This window comes from Sceloporus occidentalis, unplaced genomic scaffold (assembly GCF_023333645.1).
Source record: "Sceloporus occidentalis isolate IW3139 unplaced genomic scaffold, rSceOcc1.0.p SCAF_8, whole genome shotgun sequence".
NCBI classification, from domain to species: Eukaryota; Metazoa; Chordata; class Lepidosauria; order Squamata; family Phrynosomatidae; genus Sceloporus; species Sceloporus occidentalis.
The window spans coordinates 14,909,465-14,931,970 of record NW_028316988.1 but is presented as its reverse complement, the minus strand read 5'-3'; the positions used below and the strand labels follow the sequence as shown (position 1 = coordinate 14,931,970).

At 45.8% G+C, this 22,506-nt stretch overlaps 2 protein-coding genes across 8 annotated transcripts in view; one reads left to right on the top strand and one right to left on the bottom strand.

The window, feature by feature from the left end:
• ASTN2 (astrotactin 2) overlaps positions 1-22,506 on the bottom strand; it is a 321,258-nt gene that overhangs the window by 58,929 nt on the left and 239,823 nt on the right. For both annotated transcript variants that reach the window (XM_089534892.1, XM_089534893.1), the window contains exons 15-17: positions 21,803-21,907; positions 20,731-20,910; positions 3,082-3,347 (exon numbers count right to left, since the gene is read on the bottom strand). In XM_089534892.1, coding sequence (XP_089391018.1) covers positions 3,082-3,347; positions 20,731-20,910; positions 21,803-21,907 — 551 coding nt within the window. The remainder of the gene's footprint in view (positions 1-3,081; positions 3,348-20,730; positions 20,911-21,802; positions 21,908-22,506) is intronic.
• Positions 9,593-22,506, top strand: part of TRIM32 (tripartite motif containing 32) — a 47,896-nt gene continuing 34,982 nt past the window's right edge. For 3 of the 6 annotated variants that reach the window (XM_089534897.1, XM_089534894.1, XM_089534899.1), the window contains exons 1-3: positions 9,593-9,650; positions 11,600-17,727; positions 18,755-18,881. In XM_089534897.1, the coding sequence (XP_089391023.1) occupies positions 11,653-13,599 (1,947 nt within the window). In that variant the 5' untranslated portion in view covers positions 9,593-9,650; positions 11,600-11,652 and the 3' untranslated portion in view covers positions 13,600-17,727; positions 18,755-18,881. Of the gene's footprint in view, positions 9,651-11,599; positions 17,728-18,754; positions 18,882-19,978; positions 20,147-22,506 lie in introns of those variants that run through there. The other 3 variants (XM_089534895.1, XM_089534900.1, XM_089534896.1) reach the window with 3 other exon arrangements.

Genomic DNA, 22,506 nt, shown 5'->3' with positions numbered 1-22,506 from the left:
ACCCACACCAAAAAGCAAAGCCAGCATCTGGGGAGCCAAGGGCGGCTTTTGTCTCATCTCTACCTTGGCTGGCTCTATCCAGTGGTGTTACATCCCGTTGTGACCCCGCCACACCTCCCGGGAAGAAAACATGTTTTGTGCACCTCCTGTTGAAAGATGCAAAAAGGAGAGGGAGGCTTGATTCCTGTCCCATGCTCCGAGTCGGGAGACCTGACTCACATATATATATTTTCCACAGTAGTGACCACAATTGCCTACTGGGGGCCTCTCGATGCCTGTTCCGAATTACCCTTGATTGACTCTGGAGTCAGAATGACTTCTCTCAGCCAGCAGAGGACAGATTGCTACAAAGGCATGGAAGAGATGAGACAAGAGTTGCAGAAAAGGTCTGGAGACAGAAAGGAGGTGGCAAGCTGAGCAAGGGAAAGACGCAGGGGGAAAGGCACGGGAAGAGAGAGATCAAAAACAAAACAGAACAAGAAGGAGGGAGGGGGAGAGAGAAGAAATAAGATGTTATAGCAAGAATAAATGCAAGGAAAATGTTTCCTAAGAAAGCTGTCTGAGAGCAGCTTTTTGTCCCTCCAGCTCAGTCTTGTTGACATCAACAAGCAGCAGATGGATGGAGGTCTTTGGTGGAGCATCTCTCATCACTTGAGAACAGACCCTTTTAAATGAGCATAGTAGAGCTCGATGTTGGACTTTCCACATGGACAGCATGTTCCCTGCTAAGGAATCTATGTCCTCTTCTTGAAAAACAAATATGAAGAGTTGATGTAAGTAGGAGTGTGTGTTATAAGGGCTAAAACCATCCATCATTTAGCTCCCTGGTGCTTACTATAAGATCCAGCTGTTGCGCCACCTGCATCCATTTCTAGAGCTGGAAAATCTAAAGATGGTCATGGTTGGAGCACTGGATTATGACTTTGGAGAGCAGGGTTTGAATCCTCTGCTTGACCATGGAAGCCCACTTGGACAACAAGTTACACTCTCTCAACCTCAGAGGATTGCCATGACAAAACCTCTCTGAAGAAACCTGCCAAGAAAACCCCAGGATAGGTTGGCCTTAGAGTCACCATAAGTCAGAAATGACTCCAGAGTCCTAGTCCAACCCTTAAACCACGCTAGCTCTCCAACGGCACCTTAGGATCTACAAGTTCACTAGGCTTTTGCGACCTCTTTACTTTCCCCCTCTATGTCTCCCGCATGGAGGGATGGATGGATGGATGGATAGATAGATAGATAGATAGATAGATAGATAGATAGATAGAACGAACATTGCTGGGATGGAATACTCCCCCCCCCAGATATGCTCAATAGCAGCATATAGGAATAATTGTGTGCTACTTCTCTTTGTGCATCTTGGAGGAGAAGAGGAGGGGGAGTAGTAACAACACCATGTGGGGATTTTCCATCCCCACATAAGGTTTTCTGTGTGCATTTTGCCACAGGCACCCTTCCAAAAAGTGCTCTGGTAAAGGAAAACATGATGTCAGATGAGGCCCTTCGACTACATTGATCGCTGCCTGGCGTGTTTACCCATTGTCTGCTGGCAAACCCAGCTCCTTCCCCCCCCCCCCAAAATAGGGGCACAATCCCCCCAGTTCTTCCATTCACCCTAGCCTGGACGAGACCTTTCCAGCCCTACCTACACATCCGAAGTGCGTAGGACTTGTGCCAGCTTCCCCAAAACCTCCTGACCCAGCTTAACATGCCCTTGCCACATACCGGCATCCATCCATCCGCCCAGCTGATGCCAGCTGTCTTTTTCCAAAGCCTCGGCTCCTCACGCCCACCTCCATTGCAAAATGTCCTTTCAAAATGGGTCAAGGCTGGGATGCTTCTGGAGGGACTGATCTGACAAGGTTTATCAGATGGTTTATTCCAGGAACTTTCCTTCCTGATCAAGAACAACTCACTTGGGCTGCCTTGCCAGAGGAGAAGAGAAACATCACTCTTCCTGGCAGATTAAGTATGATAGTCTCATTTTAGCCATCCTGGGAAATTTCCAGCTCAGTCTATTCTAGGACCCATTTGTTTGGGTCCTCCATGTTGCAGACCTACCATGTCTAGCAGGCCTGGACAGCTCAGTTGAAGGTGAGGGATTCTGGGAATTATAGTCCCCAAAATATAGCAAGGTTACAGAATTCCTACCCCTGATCTAGAGAGTCATGAGTGTTACTACTATTGCTTTATATGATCTCTCATCTCTCTCCCCACCATGCGCATGTCCTGCAAACCATCTCATGTAAAGAGGGTACTCTGATACTCCTCTATCACTCTTGGAGGGAAACAAAAGATGCAGACTAATGGAAATCCAATGGGAATCCAACGTAAGCCAAAGATAGATCTCAGATGTTGTGCTTGAGGCTTTGCTCAGATTGTGCTAACTGCACCAAGCACTCGTCATATGTATAAAAGAGAATCCCATGCTTAGTTTACATGCAAATCAACACATGGAAATCCAACAGAAGCCAAAGATGGATCTCAGATGTTCTGCTTGAGGCGTTGCTCAGATTATGATAACTACTCCAAGCACTTGTCCTGTGTGTAAAAGAGAATTTCATGCCTACTGTACATAGTTGACTGTAAGACGACCTCATATATAAGTTGAGGGCACGTTTTGGGGCCAAAATTATGGATTTTGATATGACCCATGGATAGGTCGAGGGTAAAACATAGGGGCATATAAGAAAAGGTCAAAGTAAAGGAAAACAATGCCAAAGAACTTACAAAATTACAGCAAACATAACTATTTGTACTCATACTAAAGGCTGAATGGATGAGAGAATAGAGTGGGGTCAGTGCTTCCAGGGCAGATACCTAAATTTCTAGACTTATACATGAGTATATACAGTACTTTATATGAGGACCAACACCTAGGGAATAGAAATGGTAACAATGGAATGCACTCCAAAAAAAAAGCAGGTCAATTTTGGGGATAACAATTACCCCAAAAGACCATAAATTGTACTTCTAAATTTCTGGGGTTTGCATAAAGGAAAGCATCCAGTGACTCCAAAGTCATAGCTTCTCTTCCGTGCTTAAAATGGTTGCTGTTATTTGCATCCGCTCTCCACTCACCTCCCGGGTCTCGTTGTCTTGAATCAAGGTGTACAAGGGGACCACGCGGTTGATTTCCAAGAGCACTGGGGTCGGGCTGAGCTGCTCTTTGCCCGGACGGCGGCACAGGTGGCACGTCGAAGGGCACCGTCCTTTTTCTTCGCAGCGGATCTCTACGCCTGAGATCAGCTGGTCATCGGAGAGCATCTGAGCTGTCAGGAGGCCTGAGAGGTAAGTGATGAACGGCATGGACTTCAGCTCCTTCTTGGTGCCGAGTTCGGTCGTTTCTAGTTTGGAGACAGCAGCGATCCAAGAGAGGGAGAAGGAGAGAGGGAAAAAACAAAGAGAATAACGTTAAAATTATAAGCCTCTGCCTGAAGGAGGGTCATATTAAACACAAGAGGGATTTTGCAGCAAAACATGGGCTCATCATAGGGATCTTGGAGTGCCTTGTCCTCCTTTGCAGCTAGGATATATGGTCACCTGGCGAGGCACCAAAATGCTTTGGCACAGAAGGCTAAAGATCTCATAAAACTACAAATCCCTGCGTTCCATAGGAAGGAACTAGAGCGCTTCAAGCGGTGTCAGTTGCATTATTTCTAATCTCTGTAGAAAGAGGTATTCTGCAGAGAGAGCGAGCATGGTTTGAACATTGAGCTAGGACCCTGAGAAACCAGGGCTCGGCCATAGAAACCCACTGGGTTACCTTGGGCAAGTCACACTCTCTCAGCTTCAGAGGATGGCCATGACAACCCCCCTCTGAACCAGTCCTGCCAAGAAAACCCCATGATAGGTTCACCTTAGGGTCACCATACATTGGAAACAACTTGAAGGCGCATGACAACAGCAATGATGCAAACTTACTCAGGGGCTACGTCCCACAGCCAAATCCCAGATACCGTTGTCTGGGAAATGCACTGTTAAACCCCTACACACAAAAACCCACAAACACACAAAACACAGTCTCCTCCAACAATCATAACAGGAGGCGGTTACCGCTGGCAAGCGATTCCTTGGAATGTGTTTCGGAAGTTGCCTCAAGGCCCTTGCATGTATACATGCATGCGGCAAGATGTAGCAATTCAGCGATGGGGTTGCCAACAAGGGAAAACAACAACAAACAAACTCAACATTCATTCATCTCTCAAGGCTTTGGAGTCTGATCCCTGAAACCTCACCCTTTCTTTGCCTTTCAGGAATTAAAAACAAAGCACAGTGGATCGAAAGAAGAACAAATCCAAGGTGGACGCAGAATATTCAGATGCAGAAGGTGGAAGGGGTGCATTGGAACCAGTTACTAAAAGTGGTCACATCCTCCAAACCTTGGCTGCATCCATACTGCAGAAATAAACCAGTTTCACACCACTTTGACTGCCATGGCCCAGTGCTTTGGAATTCTTGGAATTGTGGTTTTGTGAGATAATGCAATGTTCTCTCTCAGAGAACCAACTACAACTCCCACAATTTCATAGCACTGAGCCATGTCACTTACAGTGTCCAACTGGATTATTTCTGCAGTGCGGATGCAGCCCTTGTTGAAGGCCACCAAAATGGTTTTATAAAATGCTAAAATCCAACAAGTCTGACAGTGCGGGGCAGAGATAAACTCATTGCCCATGATTTCTCAGAGGTTGTTGTCGTTGTTGCTGCTGCTGCTGTTGTGTGCCTTCCAGCCATTGGCAATTTATGGCAACCTGAAAGCAAAGCTATAATGGGATTTCTTGGCAAGGTTTGTTGAGAGACGCTTTGCCATTGCCTTCCCCTGTGGCTGAGAGAGTGTGACTTGCCCAAAGTCACCCAATGGGTTTCATGGCCAAGCTGGGAATCAAACCTTGGTCTCCAGAGTCATAGTCTAATCCTCAGACTCTTACACCATGCTGCTTATTATTACAGATTAAAAACTGTACAAAAAACATCCATTAAAAATCTAAATATTCTTTATCCATCTGACGATTTGCACATAGACACTTGACATGCAAAAACCTCACAACGCACACCAAAGTTCCCATATAGGACAGCACAAAGTTCCCAGGGTGGGATCGCTTAAGCATGCATGAGCATAGAAAGTGCGTAGGGTTTGAAACAGCACCAGAAATATACACATCTTCTATTCCTAGTCAACCTGGCTTCTGTGAGTTTCTGCTGCCCTCCAGTGAAATTGTGGAGCAATGGCTCTTGGTTTTTGTGTGCTGGAGCACACAACAAATACATTTCCACTGTACTTCCAAGCCATACGGAAAAGAGGGGAATGTGGGCAATGCCCTCCAAATATGAATTCTGCCCACCCCAGGAATGAATTTTTCTTTTATCCCCCAAGTATCTACCCTTGTAAATATATAAATATCTAGAGGGAGCCATTTTGGTTATGTAACAAAGTACAACAACATCCAAAAATCCACAAAGCAGCAAGACCTTTATCGGACCCACCAAAAGGCACAGAATATGTTTTGCAAGAATTCGAAGCACCACTGGCTTCTTCATCCACAAAGCTATTAACAACCATACAGAATTATACACACACACGTTGTTATCATCACAAGCCTACATTAAGTTCCTACCACTGTAATAACTTAAAACTTTCAGTTGAGTATGTAGAAATGCTCAACCAATGGCAACCAAAGAAAAGAGGCAGGTGAAGTGACCAAGGGAGAAGAAATGTCCTCTTCTGCACAATCATTAAAGCTTGGCCAAGGCTCAGAGTTTCTAGAAGCTGAATAACCGAAAGCAGTAGTTCCCAAACTTTAGTCTGCCAGATGTTTTGAACTTCCTCCCAGAATGCCCAACTGTTGGTCAAGTTGGCTGGGGCTTTGGGGAGTTGACGTCCAAAGCACCTGGAGGCTCAAAGTTTGGGAATCACTGATCCAAAGCAAATCATCTAAAGCAGTAGTTCCCAAACTCTGGTCCTCCAGATGTGTTGGACTTCATCTCCCAGATTCCTGTTGTCCAAGCAGATGGGGGCTTTCGGGAACTAAAGACCGAAACACCCAGAGGACCAGCATTTAGGAATGACTGGATTACAGTTTGGGAAGTTCTGGTTTAGCCAAGACCTTTGCCTTCAGAGCTTGCAAGCCGTAGCCACGAACCAGACGGAAAGGTCTGCCAGCTCTTGGTTAATGCTAGTTTCACAGTCACAAGCCCCTAAATTTAGAAAGGTCCTCCTTTGGAAAAAAGGAAAGAAAAGAAAGAAAAGTTAAATGAAGTAATAATGACAATAATAACAACAACAATCCAAACTTTGCTCCCGGCAAGTCGAGCCGGGCCAGACTAGACCAGACTGCTGAAAGCTTTTCAATTTGCTCTCATAAAGCCTCGTCGAAGAAGAAAGTGAGGTCACTTTTACAAGGTGCTAGTTCTGCGGAAGACCCAGGAGACGCAAACGGTGACCTTCGCGTCTGCCGGATGGTTTTGCAAGCCCGCTGTGGGCTTTTATTAAGCCCTGGATCCCAGCCTTCTCCAACTTGGTGGAGTGAGCCACCCACGCTTATTGGCTGCTCCATCCTCCTCTTCCAAGGTTGTGCAAAAAGGAAGGAGCTGCCATCTTCCAAAGCTCTAAGACGTTCCAACCAAACGCCCAACAAACATTTGGATTTCTTGAAGGCCTTCTCCAGAGAGACCCCCTTGTTCAAACTTTGGGGCATATCCGATTCCCAGCTTCAGCAGACAGGCTTCTAGCTTGCGGTTGACCGAGACACCTTTCCGATGCCAGGCCTTCTTTCCGTCACCATTTTGATAGAGTGGCATGGGTCAGGGTGACCCAGCAACACCTCCGATGCCAGCTCATTCGCCTCCTTATGAGCCCTGGTTGCCCTTGCAAGTGGCACCATCTTCTCATGCTTCAGGAAAACACACTCATGGTTCTCATTATTTCATTAAAACGGGGGCTTTCAAGGGCAGGAACAGAGCAACAGGGAGAGGAAAAGAAGGACTTAATGGCCCCCTACCCTCTTCTTTGCTCCCAAATATCCCGGGGAAGGGGAGAAAAACAGAGAAAGACTTTGACCAAAAGTCAACACGGCATAAAACACCTATTTTCTTCTTTTCATCCCGAGCCAAGCGACCGAGGGTGTGCCCGTCCCAACACACCTCATTTCGTTTTAATTGCCGTCAATGTGTTTCCTAGGCATGCAGACGGGGACTTTCATTATGACTTGGAGGGCTCCTTTCTTCCTGCTAGTGATGCTCGGGTGTGTTTGCGCACTGGTACGGCTCCGTACCCATATGTTTTTGAAGCCAAAGACTCTGAGACCTGCTGAAAGAGGGGGCGAGAAAACTAGAATGGGGAAAGAAGTGTGAAAGGACCAGAGATGGAGGAGAAATGAAACATCTCTTCATTCACCATCCCAAGCACAAACTTCATAGCTGTTGTTGTTGTGTGCCTTCAAGTCGTTTCCGACTGAAGGCGAACCTTTCATGGGGTTTTCTGGGCAAGACTGGTTCCAAAGAGGGTTGGCCATTGCCATCCTCTGAGGCCAAGAGAGAGTGACTTGCCCAAGGCTGCCCAGTGGGTTTCTATGGCTGGGGATGTTTAGCTTGGAGAAAAGAAGGTTAAGAGGTGATATGATAGCCCTGTTTAAATATTTGAAAGGATGTCATATTGAGGAGGGAGCAAGCTTGTTTTCTGCTGCTCCAGAGAACAGGACCCGGAGCAATGGATGCAAGCTCCAGGAAAAGAGATTCCATCTCAACATTAGGAAGAACTTCCTGACAGTAAGGGCTGTTCGAAAGAGGAACACACTCCTTCCTTGGAGTGTAGTGGAGTCTCCTTCCTTGGAGGCTTCAAACAGAGGCTGGATGGCCATCTGTCAATGGGGATGCTTTGATTGTGATTTCCTGCATGGCAGAATGGGGTTGGACTGGATCAGGGCCCTTGTGGTCTCTTCCAACTCTATGATTCTATGATTTTTGATTTGTGGTGACCCTAAGTTGAATCTATCATGGGGTTTTCTTGGCTAAATTTCTTCAGAAGGTGTTGTTGTTGGCCATTGCAATCCTCTGAGGCTGAGAGAGTGTGACCACAATGGGTTTCCGTGGCCAAAATGGGATTCGAACCCTGGTCTCCAGAGTCGTAGTCCAACGCTCAAACCACTAGGAATATTTCATATTCAGGGAAAAGCAAAAGCCAAACTTTGCAACCCTAAGATACTGGATAGCGGAAAGTCTACTCTTACGCTTCCCCTTATCTGTCTGCCCACAATAACGATTTTCCTGCCACGCTCCGCTGCCTCTGCCGGCTTAGAGGCCTGCAGTGAATAGCAAATGCAATGGTCTCCTGATAAAAAGAAAGGAAAGGAAATCAGAAAAACGTTGACAGCTTCTTCCTTGCAGAAATTGGAAGAGAACGGATAAAGTCAGCCATTTGTAGGACACTCAGCCCTTGGGCGACAAGAACGCAATAGGTTTAAAAGGAGAGCGAACGGATACCCAAAAGGCCCTCGATCCTGTCTGGTCTTGGAAGCTAAGCAGGACCAGTCTTGGTTGGGGTTTGGATGAGAGACCACCAATGAATCTCCAGGTTGTATTTCAGAGGAAGGAACTGGGAAATATATTTAGACACAGCAGATTTCCATCTGGTCTTGGAAGTTAAGCAGGATCAGCCCTGGTTAGTCCTTGGATGGTTGTATATGGTTGCGTATAAGCAAACCTTGTTTCGTTTACTACAAATATATTGTGCATCAATTTACCTTTAGGATATAGATAGATACACGTGAGATTTACCCAAAACATAAATGAATGTTGTGCTTAGATTTGGGGCGCCTCTGCAAAATATCCTATATGCAAATATTCCAACCAACAACAACAAGAACCAGATATCTTATTATATATAAAGGTGTAATATATATATATATATATATATATATATAGATATAGATATAGATATATAGATATATAATAATATATATAATATTCTCACCCCCAAAATTGGGGAAAGGGGGGGATCCAAATCTTTTCTGGTATCTATAATGCATATATATATATATATAATACAAGAAATCTTTAAAAAATGCAGAAACAAACCATTTGCAACTGGGTTGGCTCTAAAGCTATTTTTGGGGGGTGGAAATACAGTTTAATTTAATTAAAATACAATTAAAATTATTTCTAATTAAAATTTATTAATACATTCTAAAACAAAACATGACAACAAACAGTACAGCAAAACAACAATAAATTAAGGCAATAACCCAGATAAGGCCCTGAAAATTATAGATAAAAAGTGTGTATTCAGGGATACATTAATAATCATAATATTATTATTATTATTATTATTAATATTATTATCTGTAATTCACTCTGGTTTGCACTGATTGATGAAAATAGCTTTGCTGTCTATTAATTATGAAAGTAAAAAAATTAAATTAAATTAGAAATAAGAATAAAAATAAATTTCCATCCCCGGGATTCGAACTCTCAACTTTAGGAAAGCTAGCAGGGGGAAAAGAACTCCATTTCCCAGGTCTCCCCGCGCGAGGGAGGGGTCAGAGAGGGAGGGGCTGCCTGGCCTGGGAGGGAGGTTCTACTGCGCAGGCGCAGAGCCCGGGAAGGACAAAGGCTGGGTGCAGCTGCAGCAGAGAAAGAAAGAGAAAGCGCAGGTAGGGAGGGGCCTTTGGGGGTCTTGCAAAGGGAGGGTTTTGGGGGTCTGGGGCAGGGATTGGGGGACCCCCATGAACCCCCTCACCCTCTTCTTCCATGCAAACCCCCTTTTTTGTTATTCACACACACACCCCTCTTTCCAAACCCAGCCTGCAAAATCCTTGTATTGCTGCAGAAAATCTGCCTTTGCAAAAATGCAAGCCTTTGGCAGCAATGCAGAGGCAGTCGGGTGCCAAGTTCCCTGCCCATTCTGCAGAGGCAGAAAATGCATTGGCAAAAGGATGCCATAGAAAGGGTTGGGTTGGGGAAGGGCTTCTAGGAGGCTGCAACCCCTTTGCAGATATAAAGAGAATTATATATATGTGGGATGTGTAATTGTGAATGATCAAGGGATTAGAATACATACCTGCCCTCTTTTCTCTTTGTCCCCCCATGTTTGCACCAGGATCCTTTCAACCAGGGGCCCATCCACACAGTGCATTTATACCGCATTTAACCCACTTTAACTGCCTCTCTCTTTGCCCCCTTGTTTGCACCAGGAACCTTTTAACCATCTGCACTGTTCATTGATAGTGACTGATCCACTTTAACTATCTCCTTTTAAAGCAAGGGCCCATCCACACTGTGCACTTATAGCGCTATGGATCCACTTTATAACCGCCTTTCTGTCCACCCCCACTTTGAACCAGGGACCCATCTATGCTGTGCATTGATAGCCCCTTCAATCCACTTTACCTGCCCTCGCCTTTGGAGCAGGAACCTTTCAATCAGGGGCCCATCCGCACTCTGCATTTATAGTGTGATTAACCCGCTTTAACTGGCTTTCTCCTTTGAAAGGAGAGGCCCATCCACACTGTGCATTTGTAGCACTTTCAGTCCACTTTACTTTTCTCCTTGTCCTCACTTTTGGAGCATGAACACTTAAACCAGGGACCATCCACACTGTGCATTTGTAGCTCGATTAATCGGCTTCAGCTGCCTTTCTCCTTGCCTGCACCTTTAAACCAGTGGCCCATCTGCACAGTATTTATAGTGCTACGAATCTGCATTAACTACCTTTCACCTTGTCCCCAGCTTAAACCAGGAGCCAGTCTACACTATGCATATACAACACTATTAATCCACTTTAACTGCGTGGGAAATGTTTGTGTTGTTGCTGTGTGCTTCTAAGTATGACTTATGGCGGCCCAAAGGCAAACCTATCATGGGGTTTTCTTGACCAGTTCCTTCAGAGGAGGTTTGCCATTGCCTTCCTCTGAGGCTGAGAGGGTGTGACTTGTCCAGAGTCACACACTGGGCTTTTATGCTCAAGGAGGGACTTGAACCCAGACCATAGTGGGTTGTGTGCCTTTGGACAAATATTTCCTAACAGCTCCCTTTCCCAGCACAATTTACAGATTCCTGGAAAGGTCCGAAGGTACAGTGCCATCCTTTTGTTAGCAGACAGCTTTGGTGTGTTTACCTATGGCTCCAAACTGTATCAGTTCTTAATACCATTTACTTTATCCTCCTATTCGCGAAGTCTAGACGTTTAATGATCCCATCGCTTTCTGTACCACCAGCATGCACTTTTTTTGCTAAGCAGTGTCTCCCGTGTAGCTATACAGTCAGCCCTCCGTATCCACGGATTCTGCATCCATGGATTTGAGCATCTATGGCTTGTCATCTGAAGCAGTAGTACCCAAACTTTGGTCCTCCAGATGATTTGGACTTCAGCTTCCAGAATCCCTGACAGTTGGTCAAGCTGGATGGGGCTTCTAGGAGTTGAAGTCCAAACCACAACATTTAGAAAATGTTAACATCTGAGACACCACAATCTGTGTAACAAGCATGCCAAAAAATGGACAGAGTAGGGGGATATGATTGAAATGGTTGCCTTCAAAATACCGCATGGGTTATGTAGCAGCGGTGAGGAATCAATCTCTGTTCTCTCTCTCTTCCCAAATAGGATTGGAAAGGTTTGTGGATAAATGCGACTGGCTTCCCCGTGACAACCAGGCCATGGCCGCTGCCCCTCAAGTCAACTCGGACGCGTTGCGTGAAGTCTTAGAATGCCCCATTTGCATGGAGTGCTTCACCGAGGAGCACCTGAGGCCCAAGCTGTTGCATTGCGGTCACACCATCTGCAAGCAATGCTCTGAGAAGCTCTTGGCCAACAGCATCAATGGGATCCGGTGCCCGTTCTGTAGCAAAGTCACCCGAATCACGAGCCTGGCCCAGCTGAATGACAACCTGACCGTGCTGAAGATCATTGACACTGCGGGCCTTGGCGAGACCGTCGGCCTCCTGATGTGTAAGGCCTGCGGACGCCGGCTGCCCAAGCATTTCTGCAAAAGCTGTGGCTTGGTCCTCTGCGAACCCTGCAAGGAGGTTGACCACATGCAACAAGGGCATGGGGTGGTGGCCATCAAAGAGGCGGCAGATGAACGGCGGAGGGAGTTTGGGACCAAGCTTGGTCGCCTACGGGAACTTATGGGGGACCTTCAGAAACGGAAGACCTGTCTGGAAGGGGTTTCCAAGGACCTCCAAGCGAGGTACAAAAATGTCCTCCAGGAGTACAGCAAAGAAGAGAGGAAGGTCCAAGAAGAGCTGGCCCGGTCCCGCAAGTTCTTCACCAGCTCCCTCTCGGAGGTGGAGAAGGTCAACAGCCAGATCATGGAGGAGCAAGCTTACCTTCTGAACATCGCCGAGGTGCAGATTGTGTCACGGTGCGACTACTTCTTGGCCAAAATCAAACAGGGGGACATTGCCCTTCTCGAAGAAGAAGGGGAGGAGGAGGAGCCCGAATTGATGAACAGCCTCCCAAAAGAGCTGACCCTCCAAGAGGTGGAGCTGCTTAAAGTGGGCCATGTTGGACCGCTTCAGATTGGACAAGTGGTTAAGAAGCCACGGAGCATTAATGTAGAGGAATCCCTGATGGAGACACCAGTGGTGGCCTCGGTGTCCTTTAGGGAGGCAGAGATGACTCAGGAAGTCTCCACCTCTCTGCCCAGCTGTCCTTCACCAGCCAAGCCAAGGATGCCAGAAGCCACCACCAGCATCCAACAGTGCAACTTTCTCAAAAAGATGGGTTCCAAAGGCAATACACCAGGGACTTTCAACCTGCCCGTCAGTCTTCACGTCACCCCGCAAGGGGAGGTCCTTGTGGCTGACCGTGGCAACTTCCGTATCCAAGTCTTCACCCGCAAGGGCTTCCTGAAGGAGATCCGCCGGAGCCCCAGCGGCATTGACAGTTTTGTGCTCAGTTTCTTGGGGGCTGATCTGCCCAACTTGACTCCCTTGTCAGTTACCATGAACTGTCATGGCCTGATTGGCGTGACCGACAGCTACGACAATTCGGTGAAAGTGTACACCATCGACGGGCACTGCGTGGCGTGCCACCGGAGCCAACTGAGCAAGCCTTGGGGCATCACTGCTCTGCCATCTGGACAGTTTGTCGTGACGGATGTGGAAGGAGGGAAGCTGTGGTGCTTCACTGTCGACCGTGGAGTCGGGGTGGTAAAGTACAGCTGCTTGTGCAGCGCCGTGCGTCCAAAGTTCGTCACCTGCGATGCAGAAGGGACGATTTACTTCACCCAGGGGTTGGGCCTGAATCTTGAAAACCGTCAGCATGAGCATCACTTGGAAGGGGGCTTTTCGATCGGCTCTGTTGGCCCAGACGGGCAACTCGGTCGACAGATCAGCCACTTCTTCTCTGAGAACGAGGACTTCCGATGCATCGCGGGGATGTGTGTCGATTCCCGGGGGGACTTGATTGTGGCCGACAGCAGCCGGAAAGAGATCCTGCATTTCCCCAAAGGGGGCGGCTATAATATCTTAATCCGAGAGGGACTCACGTGCCCCGTCGGCATCGCCGTCACACCCAAGGGACAGCTCTTGGTCTTGGACTGTTGGGATCACTGCATTAAGATCTACAGTTACCACTTGAGGAGGTACTCCACCCCTTAAATGGGGGGTAAATCCAAAAAGATGTGCCTCTGTCTCAGTGGGGGCTAGATCATACTGGTGCCATAGTTATTAAGCAGATTGTGCCACAATCATTTGTGTGCAGTGAAATGAAATATAGGCCTTTTCTGTACATGTTCGTGTGTGTGTGAGGAATAGTATTCCTAAGTGGGAATAGTATGTTGTTTGGTTGTGGTTTTTCCACATTCACATGAGTCCTTCACCCCTAAACCTAGTGAATGTGGAGGGACCACTGTGTATGTGTGCATATATACATGTATATGTATATATATGTATGCGTACATACCCCCACACATACATACATATATACATACAGTGGTCCCTTACGAGGGGGTATCGTAAAATAATAATTGTCACCCAGAAGTTACGATGGTATATTGATACAATCAGTGTCCTCATTGGTCCCTAAGTGCATGATGTTGAGAAAATCGGCTCATTGTGTCCTTTATTTTTATGACAGGCTGTGCCAGAAGTGACTAAAGTGTAAAATCCTCGTAAGGCGCAATCCGCAGACTTCTGCAATAACGTATCCAGAGGGTCAAGAAACACTGGGAAAAATGTGTAAATCTGGATGACGGCTACGTAGAGATAAGTTAACAACTACAAATCCAAACAAACTTTAAAAGTGATAATTAAAACTTTACGATACTCCCTTCTGTGGGTCAAGAGGCCAGTTGCAGAACCTGTTGCAGGCCACACCAGTGGCGCACTGTTCTGCCACATCTCTCCAGCAATCTGAGAAGGCTGCTTTAAAACAAGCAGTGAATGATTGCTTTAAATATATATAAAACATTTCTTTGTGCATGGTTCAATGATGGATTTCAGTGCAACCTTAGTCAGGGAGAAGGGGAAGGAATGGGGTGGCTTTTGGTTTACACAGCCAACCCTTCGTATCTGTTGGTTCTTTATCCGCAGATTTAAGCATCCAGGGCTTGAAAATATTTTAAAAATACATGAATTCCCAAATTAAAATTACCATTTTATGTAAGGGACATCTTTTAATTGCCCCACTGTATATAATGGGACTTGAGCATCCATGGGTTTGGGTGGTTTTATTATTATTATTATATTATTTATATCCCACGCTTTCCCCAAAACTGGGACTCAGAGCGGTTTACAAGATTCAAAAAAGGATCCATTGGGGTCCCTGAACCAAGCCCCAGTGGATACCATGGGCCCATTGCAATAATAGTAATAGTAATAATAATACTCTGTTGTATATAATGGGACTTACACACCCACAGATTTGGGTATCCACCGGGTCCCTGAAGCAAACCCCAGCAGATACCAAGGGCTCACTGTAATAATAATACACTTTATTTCTTAGCTGCCTCTGCCCCAGGCTGGAGGTGTGGTACAACATAGATTAAAACACATACAGTCATCTATGGTGCATCTACACTAGAAATAATGCAGTTTGATGCCACTTTAACTGCCAAGTCCATCCTACAGGTTGAAAGTGAAGGGATGGAAGCTATTTCAGTCCTTTGCACCCCACATAAAAATTGCTGGAGAAGCAAAGAAGCTGATCGCTTTGGGTGGGCTTGTTTTCAAGGCTGTACTAATAGTGAGCAATCGCACTATCACCATCCCATATCACCTCCCACCAATTCATATGTACAGCGCTCAACGAGTGTTTCCTTTATCCACTGGTCTTTTCACTATGCTAGATAGCAGCATGTTCCCAGAGACAAGTCCTTTAAAATGCATTGTTATAACCGATGCGCCACAAGACGTTTCACTGCCACTACCGTAGTTTTAGAACAACACAGGCCCAGTACACACCTGCCAAAAATAGGATCTCCTCTATCCTGATGGTGCCAATATAACCCTCACACTGGTTGTGTGTCTTTGTGTATGACTTGGAGCCCTTTGTTCAATGTGAAGTAGTCTAGCGGGACTGCAGAAAATCGACTGGAAGAAACAAAAATTGCATCCTCTAGTAACATAGGACTGAACATTTGTTTGTCGTGGCAATGAAGGGGGCTGCGGGGTGGGATGAATTATTGGGGTTTTCTTTGATTGTTCCTTGACTCTTGTGTTGCTTTCTTGGAAAAAAAAGAAAATGTCTTGGAAGGTCATGTTTCTTGTCGATGATTTTTGCCAGGGAAGGAAAAAAGTGGAGTAAACAAGATCAAATGTGACAAATGATACGTTTAGCCGTCCACCTTCAATATCCGGCCTTCCACACCGCTGCACTGCCTGATGGGTTTCCACTACTCTGCACCTTGCACAAAAGCTACTTGTCTGTGTGATGGGCAAAGGGGCTTCTTATTTTATTAGGCGGAAGGTCCTTCTTTCTCTCTCGATTCCCCCTCCTGGCTTCATATCTCAATTCCTTCCATGGCAAAGGGCCACGCTGCCGGCATTGCAATGGATGGGTTTGCTCAAAAAGCCGATAGGCACTTATGGCGCGGTCAGATGAAGCGTGAAACCGCAGCTGGGTGAATTAACACACCCAAGGCAAGCCCCAGATGGGGTAGTGAAATCCACCCTCCAATGTGGCAAAAGAAAAACCAGCTTGGTAAACCTAAATAGGACATGACTGACCAGTGTTAAATATGCTGGAAGTGAAGGGTGTTAACTGTTGGTGATGAGCAGTCAGCCCTTCACATCTGCAGCTTTGGCTTTTGCACATTTGATCATTCATAGATTTGGGTCATAGCTTCTCTAGGAATCCATAGGTCCTTTAGTGAAATAGCAATAGGATTTACATTTCTATACCGCTTAATGGTGAACCCAGCCCTCTCTTAGTGGTTTACACCAATTGCCCCCAACAAGCTGGGTTCATATTTTACCAATCTATGAAAGGATGGAAGGCTGAGTCAACCTTGGAGCCCTTGGATCAAACTCGCAACCTTGTGGCTGAAGTAATGGCATTTAGCCACTGCGCCACCAGTGCAACTCTTCCAGAGGTTGGCCACAGAGTTGCAATGGAGGACGTAGAGATTCCTAAAGAAAACACTTCTCTAGGCATTTCTAGGAGAGCCAGCGTAGCATAGTGGTTTGAGTGTTGGACCATGACTCTGAAAACCAGGGTTCAATTCCCAGCTCAAACATGAAACCCACTGAGTGGCCTTGGGCAAGTCGCATGCTCTCAGCTTTAGGGGAAGGCCATGACAAACCACCTCTGAACAAATCTTGCCAAGAAAACCCTATGATAGGTTCACCTTAGGGTTGCCATAAAATGGAAATGAAGACACACAACTACTATTGCCTTGCAGATACCCTGCCTGCAGTCTTCTAAACAAACTGCATTTGTCAAAATGCCTCAAATGCAGGGTTTGTGAGTCACAATCCCAAATGCATGACTGACAGAAAAAGCTGGTGAGACAGATTGGCCCCTTTGCATAGTGCCAGTGAGACGCTATGCCAACCCAAGCTACAAAGGGCAGGTTTCCATATGTAGGGATAATTCAGACAACCGATAATTACCTGGATGGGAAACTTCTTCAGCATCGACTCTTCCATAAACGTTGCATTTATGGCCATTTCCTTATCATTTGTGTGCTTGGGTGTGCGTACGATGTGGGCACATTGTGAGATGTCTGCCTTTTTACGAGTTGGCTCTCACTGGCAGCTTTTGCCCGACTGGCTCAGGGAGAGCAATATTGTGTTTTATTTATAAGCGCTCGCCCCGCACGCCGTTCCAGGGAGCATCTTTTTGCAGCAAATACGCCACTACAGAGAGCGTTTTGGAAAGCCATAGATTCATTTAAGTGGACTTAAAGCCCACGCAGTTCTGCTGACGGAGCACTTGACTGCCAAGCTTTAGCCAAATAGCCACATCGCAGTTTTAAGTTAAGTCCCCACCATCTGTTCCACTCTCTTGACTGCAGCCCAAGGACTGACTGGTGGAGGGAACATTTTTATTTTCCAATGCGCTCGTGTCTCACACAGTCTTCCCTTCTCAATTTCATTTTCCTTTCCAGGAAATCTTACTCCGATCCAATCTGTTGTGTGAGCCAATGCTACGACAGTACTACCCTTAAGTAGGGTGCCAGTCCATGTGACATCATCTGCCAGTCCACAGAAAGCCACATGGTGGCTGAGATAGTGACACCTTTACTTTAGGAATATACTTGTTGCATGGAGTGTTGAAAGCTTGCAGTAAGTATATTGTGCATTTCAGTTGGCCAATAAAGGTATCTCTGATGGATTTCTAGGTATCTAAGTTTGTTATATATATTCTTTTTAAAAGCCGCTTTTTAAAAGCCCAGTTCCACTTCCAAACTGGCAGGACCTGATCCACCCCAAATTTTTGCTTCATGTACACATTTGTGAATCATAAACAGGTTGGCACTGGCTTTCTTGGCAGTGCAAACAATGTGTTTTATGACGACTTTTGTTTTCTGGGTGTATGGCATTTTAGAAAGCGGCGTAATAGAGGGAAAATTGAATTAAACGTGCACTGTGATAAAAAGGGGGAGGAAAAAGAGCCCTGTATTATTAAAAACACTTCATCTTCTCTCCTGACCCCCCTGCCTTCCACCCAATGGTGGCAAGGCTGTTTTCGGGGCCTGAATAAACAAATTACACTGGCTAGATAGAGGAAACAGAAAACACATACCCTCATATGCAGTTAGCAGATGTAATAATTGCAATGGCTGCAAATAGCCACCAAATCTCTGTGGGTATGCATAAAGGAACTTTATCAACCTCTACTCCCTGCTTTATTGTGTTAGCTGCTGCCAAGTCAACTTCGACTTATGGCAACCCTATGAATAAGAGTCAGCATGGTGTTGTGGTTTCAATGTTGGACTATGACTATGGAGACCAGGGTTCAATTCCCAGCTCAGCCATGCAACCCACTGGGTGACACTGAGCAAGTCACAGTCTCTCAGGCAAAGGCAATGGCAAGCCACCTCTGAACCAGTCTTGCCAAGAAAACCCCTTGACAGGTTCGCCTTAGAGTTGCCATAAGTTGGAAATGACTTGAAGGCACACAACAAAAACATCAAGAATGAGAGTCCTCCAAGTCAACCTCTTGCCAACTCATGTCTTCCAGACTCAAAGCCATGGCTTCCTGATGGAGACAATCCATCAGTAATGCATGTTTCCTCTTTTCCTACTGCTTTCTCCTTTACCAAGCATCACTGCTACTCTGGCTTTCTTTACTTCCTACCCAACTCTACAGGATCAAGATCAAGAAGACAATGCTGTGCCTTTTGCTTCAACTTCCCTATATGAGATAGATTTGCCTGAGGCCAAAGGAGAGCTTCATGTCTATGTGGGGACCTGAACCCAGGTACTGTTAATCCGAGGTGAGTCTACTAACTTGGATGCTGAAGTTGCAACCCATATCCCTTTCCAAAGCTATGTGAGGACCTGAATCCAGGTATTGTTAATCTGAGATGGGTCTACTTGGATGCTGAAGGTGCAACCCATGTCCCTTCCCAAACAAAGTTGGAGTGACATCCAGGGACCCTGTTCCCCAGAGGAAAGAAGCAAGTACCACAATAGTTACTGTATTGCTTTTCTGGCAAGATAAGCCCTCTCTACAGAGATGCATTGCACCCCAGATTTACAAACTGCTAGCCAGACCCTGACAACTCCTATAGGATTAAACCCAGTCGCCTAAATGCACAACGGTGTGAATTGTGCACCGCCTAATTCCCACGGTGCTCATATTTTTGTTTTTCTGAAGATTTTTAAAGTTTAGATCCAAAGCTCGCCATAAATTACACCGTGAGGAAGATTAATAGCACAGGAGGGATATCAACACACCTCCACAATTTCTCTCCCCATTTGTCATTGTTAAGGAACAAAACAAATAAGTAGGGTGGATAGTGAATACATTTTCAGCAAAGCCCCGCCATGCGGATAAACGCTGTGAGAGGAAAGAAAAGACCACCCTGGAAAGAGTGGGTAGGAGTTTTTTTAATACTATTTTACGACTAGTTCTTTTGCTGTCTCTCTTTCGCTACAATCAGGCCCGCACTTCAAGAAACAACCTAACATAAAAGAATATTGTGCCATTTCAATTATTGTAATGAAGAGGGTTGCCGTGCTCAAATCAAAAAAGAGGCAGGAGCCTACCTACTTTTCTTGTCAATCTCTTTTGCTACAACGATTCGGAGAGTATTAAATCTGGGAAGTGTTGAAAAAAGCTCAGCTTGGAGAGGAAAGGATTAAAGGGGGAGATATGATCATGGTCTGCAAATATCTGCAGGGCTGTTATTTACAAGACGGAGCAGCCACTTGTTGTCTCTTGCTCCAGAGGGCAAGACTAGAACAAACGCCCTAAAAAGCACCCTACAAAGCAAGCCAGTTCATTGTACAAAAATCATTCTGAAATTTAGGTGGCATCTTTTTTTTCTTGCAATTTGAAGCCTTTTGGTTTGTATTCTGGTCTCTGCAGGAGGAGAAAACAAGTCCATTCCATTTCATCACATCCCTTCAGATACTGAAAAAATATCCACTATCCAGAATCAACTGGGAGTAACAAGGAGTAAAAGCACTGGGGCGGGTGCATGGATATAGGCAGGGAAAGAGTAAAAGGACACGTCGGTATAGTTTTCCTTCCCTCCTGCCTTTCTCTTTCCTGGAGATGGTGGGTGGAGCCGCTCCGACAAATTGCTGAACTTTTAGAAATCTAACCTAATTGTAGCACTTCAAAGTCCCAAAGTTTATTGCCCTGTTTAATGATGTGTCTGGTTATTTATGGCGTTGCACAATGAGTCGGCTGCTGAATTAATATACTTCCTTAAAGACCGTCATTGTCACAAGCGATAAAACGGAACCATTCCCAGACAGCTCAATTATGTCACATTTATAGAATCCTACCCAAATCACCCACGGCAATTTTCGAAGGGGGCTGGCTGGCAAGCGGGCGAAAAGATGGGCTCGGAAATGAGATGCCGGCACTGGCCCCAGAGGCGAAATCGAGGCACGCAGATGGACGGAAGGGAGGGGGAGATGTGGCGCAATGCAGAGAAAGAGCAGTGACCCCAGGCAGCGGTGGTGGATAGGGACCCCTTGGCCATTCAAAAACGGTTCTGCAACTCATGCTTGGGGTCATCCCAAGCCTTCAATGAAAAGTACTCTCCTTTTGCACAGTGTGGGCGAGAAGGGGACAAAAGATTCGTGTTGTCCTATCTCAGTGTTTCTTACCTTTCTGATACTGGAGCCAAAGTTGCTGCTGAACTTTCTTGCTGGGGAAACGGATCGTACAGCTGAATTCGGATCCGTAGAGGGCCTCGGCGATGTAGTGGGAACCGTACTGTTGGATGAAGTAGAGCAGCTCTTCCCGGCTGCTGTCCTTGTTCAGGATCTTCAGGACATTTGCAAAGCCTAAGAAAAGCGGAAAGGTGTCATAAAAAAAGAATAACAGGTCAGAGACAAATGCAGCTGTGGCAAACGTGTGCACACCCACGCAGCCCAAGAGCAAATCTTAAGTAGTTGCCAAATAGATTTAGGACTCCAACAAACTCTTTTTTTGGGACTCCTATCTCCATAATGACTTCTCACATCTTCACCTTCACCATCTCTCAACCTTCACCATCCCAATCTTTTGGACATCCCAGAAAAACTAAGCTAGAAAGGGGTTGCTGGATGCTAAATTCCAAAACAAGCAGAAGAACTAAAGATGAAAACCACCAGCTTGAGTCGCTGCTCTGTGCATTTTCATCTCCGAAAACAAATAAGTGCATGCAAATGTCATGAAAACCACAGGGTAGGGTTGCCAAGTTGGCGTCAACGTGAAGACACACAACAAGCAAAGAAACAAACAAAAGGATTGTGCATTATGCATGTAGAAGCTTTAGTGCTTGGCCCCGTTAGTTAAACAATCTCAGATACCAGGTTTATCCCTACTTGAGAAGTTGGAAAGCTTCTTCTATTGGTCAAAGTATACAATACTGAGCTGCATGGACAAATATCCTAACGTAGTATAAAGACAGTTTCTTTTGATCCTCTGCCTTCTGTTGCCTTTAAAGCTACTTTTGCTTTGTGTACAGTGATCTTTTGTGTACACAATGAAATGGGTAAGTTCTCTATGCCTCCTGGGAAGCAAGCTGGCCAATATGTGAGATACACACATTTTTATCACCGAGATATGACAAAGCAGCACATATGTCAGCCATTTCGAGCCTCAGCAGTGTGTTCGGAAAAACCTGCCTGTCCTTGCAGAAAGCTACAACTGTGTTCCCAGCTGTAAACTTCATCCCGAGGTGGCTGCTCTCACCTGCTGAGAGGGCGATAGTGCTGAGCTTGACTCGGTACAGGTTGCTCCGAACCCTCCAGTGCTGCAACATCGGGTAGCCCATGGCTTCGTCGTACCGGATGTCGCCTGCAACAAGTTCAAGAAGTCAAAATTCAAGGAACAGTTTATTCATACTATGATTGCTATCCGAATCATATAGTTAGGGTCTCCAAAGGGAACACTGGTGGACATTACATGCCATCGCAAAACTATTCTTAACAATTCCCAGAACAGGGGCAATGGCACAGTACACATACAGTACACATTAAAATGTACACAGTACTCATACAGTACACATTAAAATGTACACAGTACACATACAGTACACATTAACCAGTGTTAACACTTCAGCTTCACAAGAAAACTCTTGGCCAGTTTATCACATCTCCTTTCTATTTCCCAGCCGGCACACAGCGCTTTCCAAAACTCCCTCCACCATTCATATAGCAATCCACCCATCCAGGCCTCAAGCAACATCTTACTTCTTCCTTTTATCCCTCAACAAGCATTGTTAAAACTGAACTTGTCTCTTTATCACTGTATCCACAAGTTTTGCATGTCTATGGCTATTTGTACAGTCTGATCATCCAGGTCCTTCCTGGGCACCACTTTACTCCATGCATCTGAGGAAGGAGACCAAGTCTTCGAAAGCTTATGCTGCAACACTTTTGCTCGGTCGGTCTCAA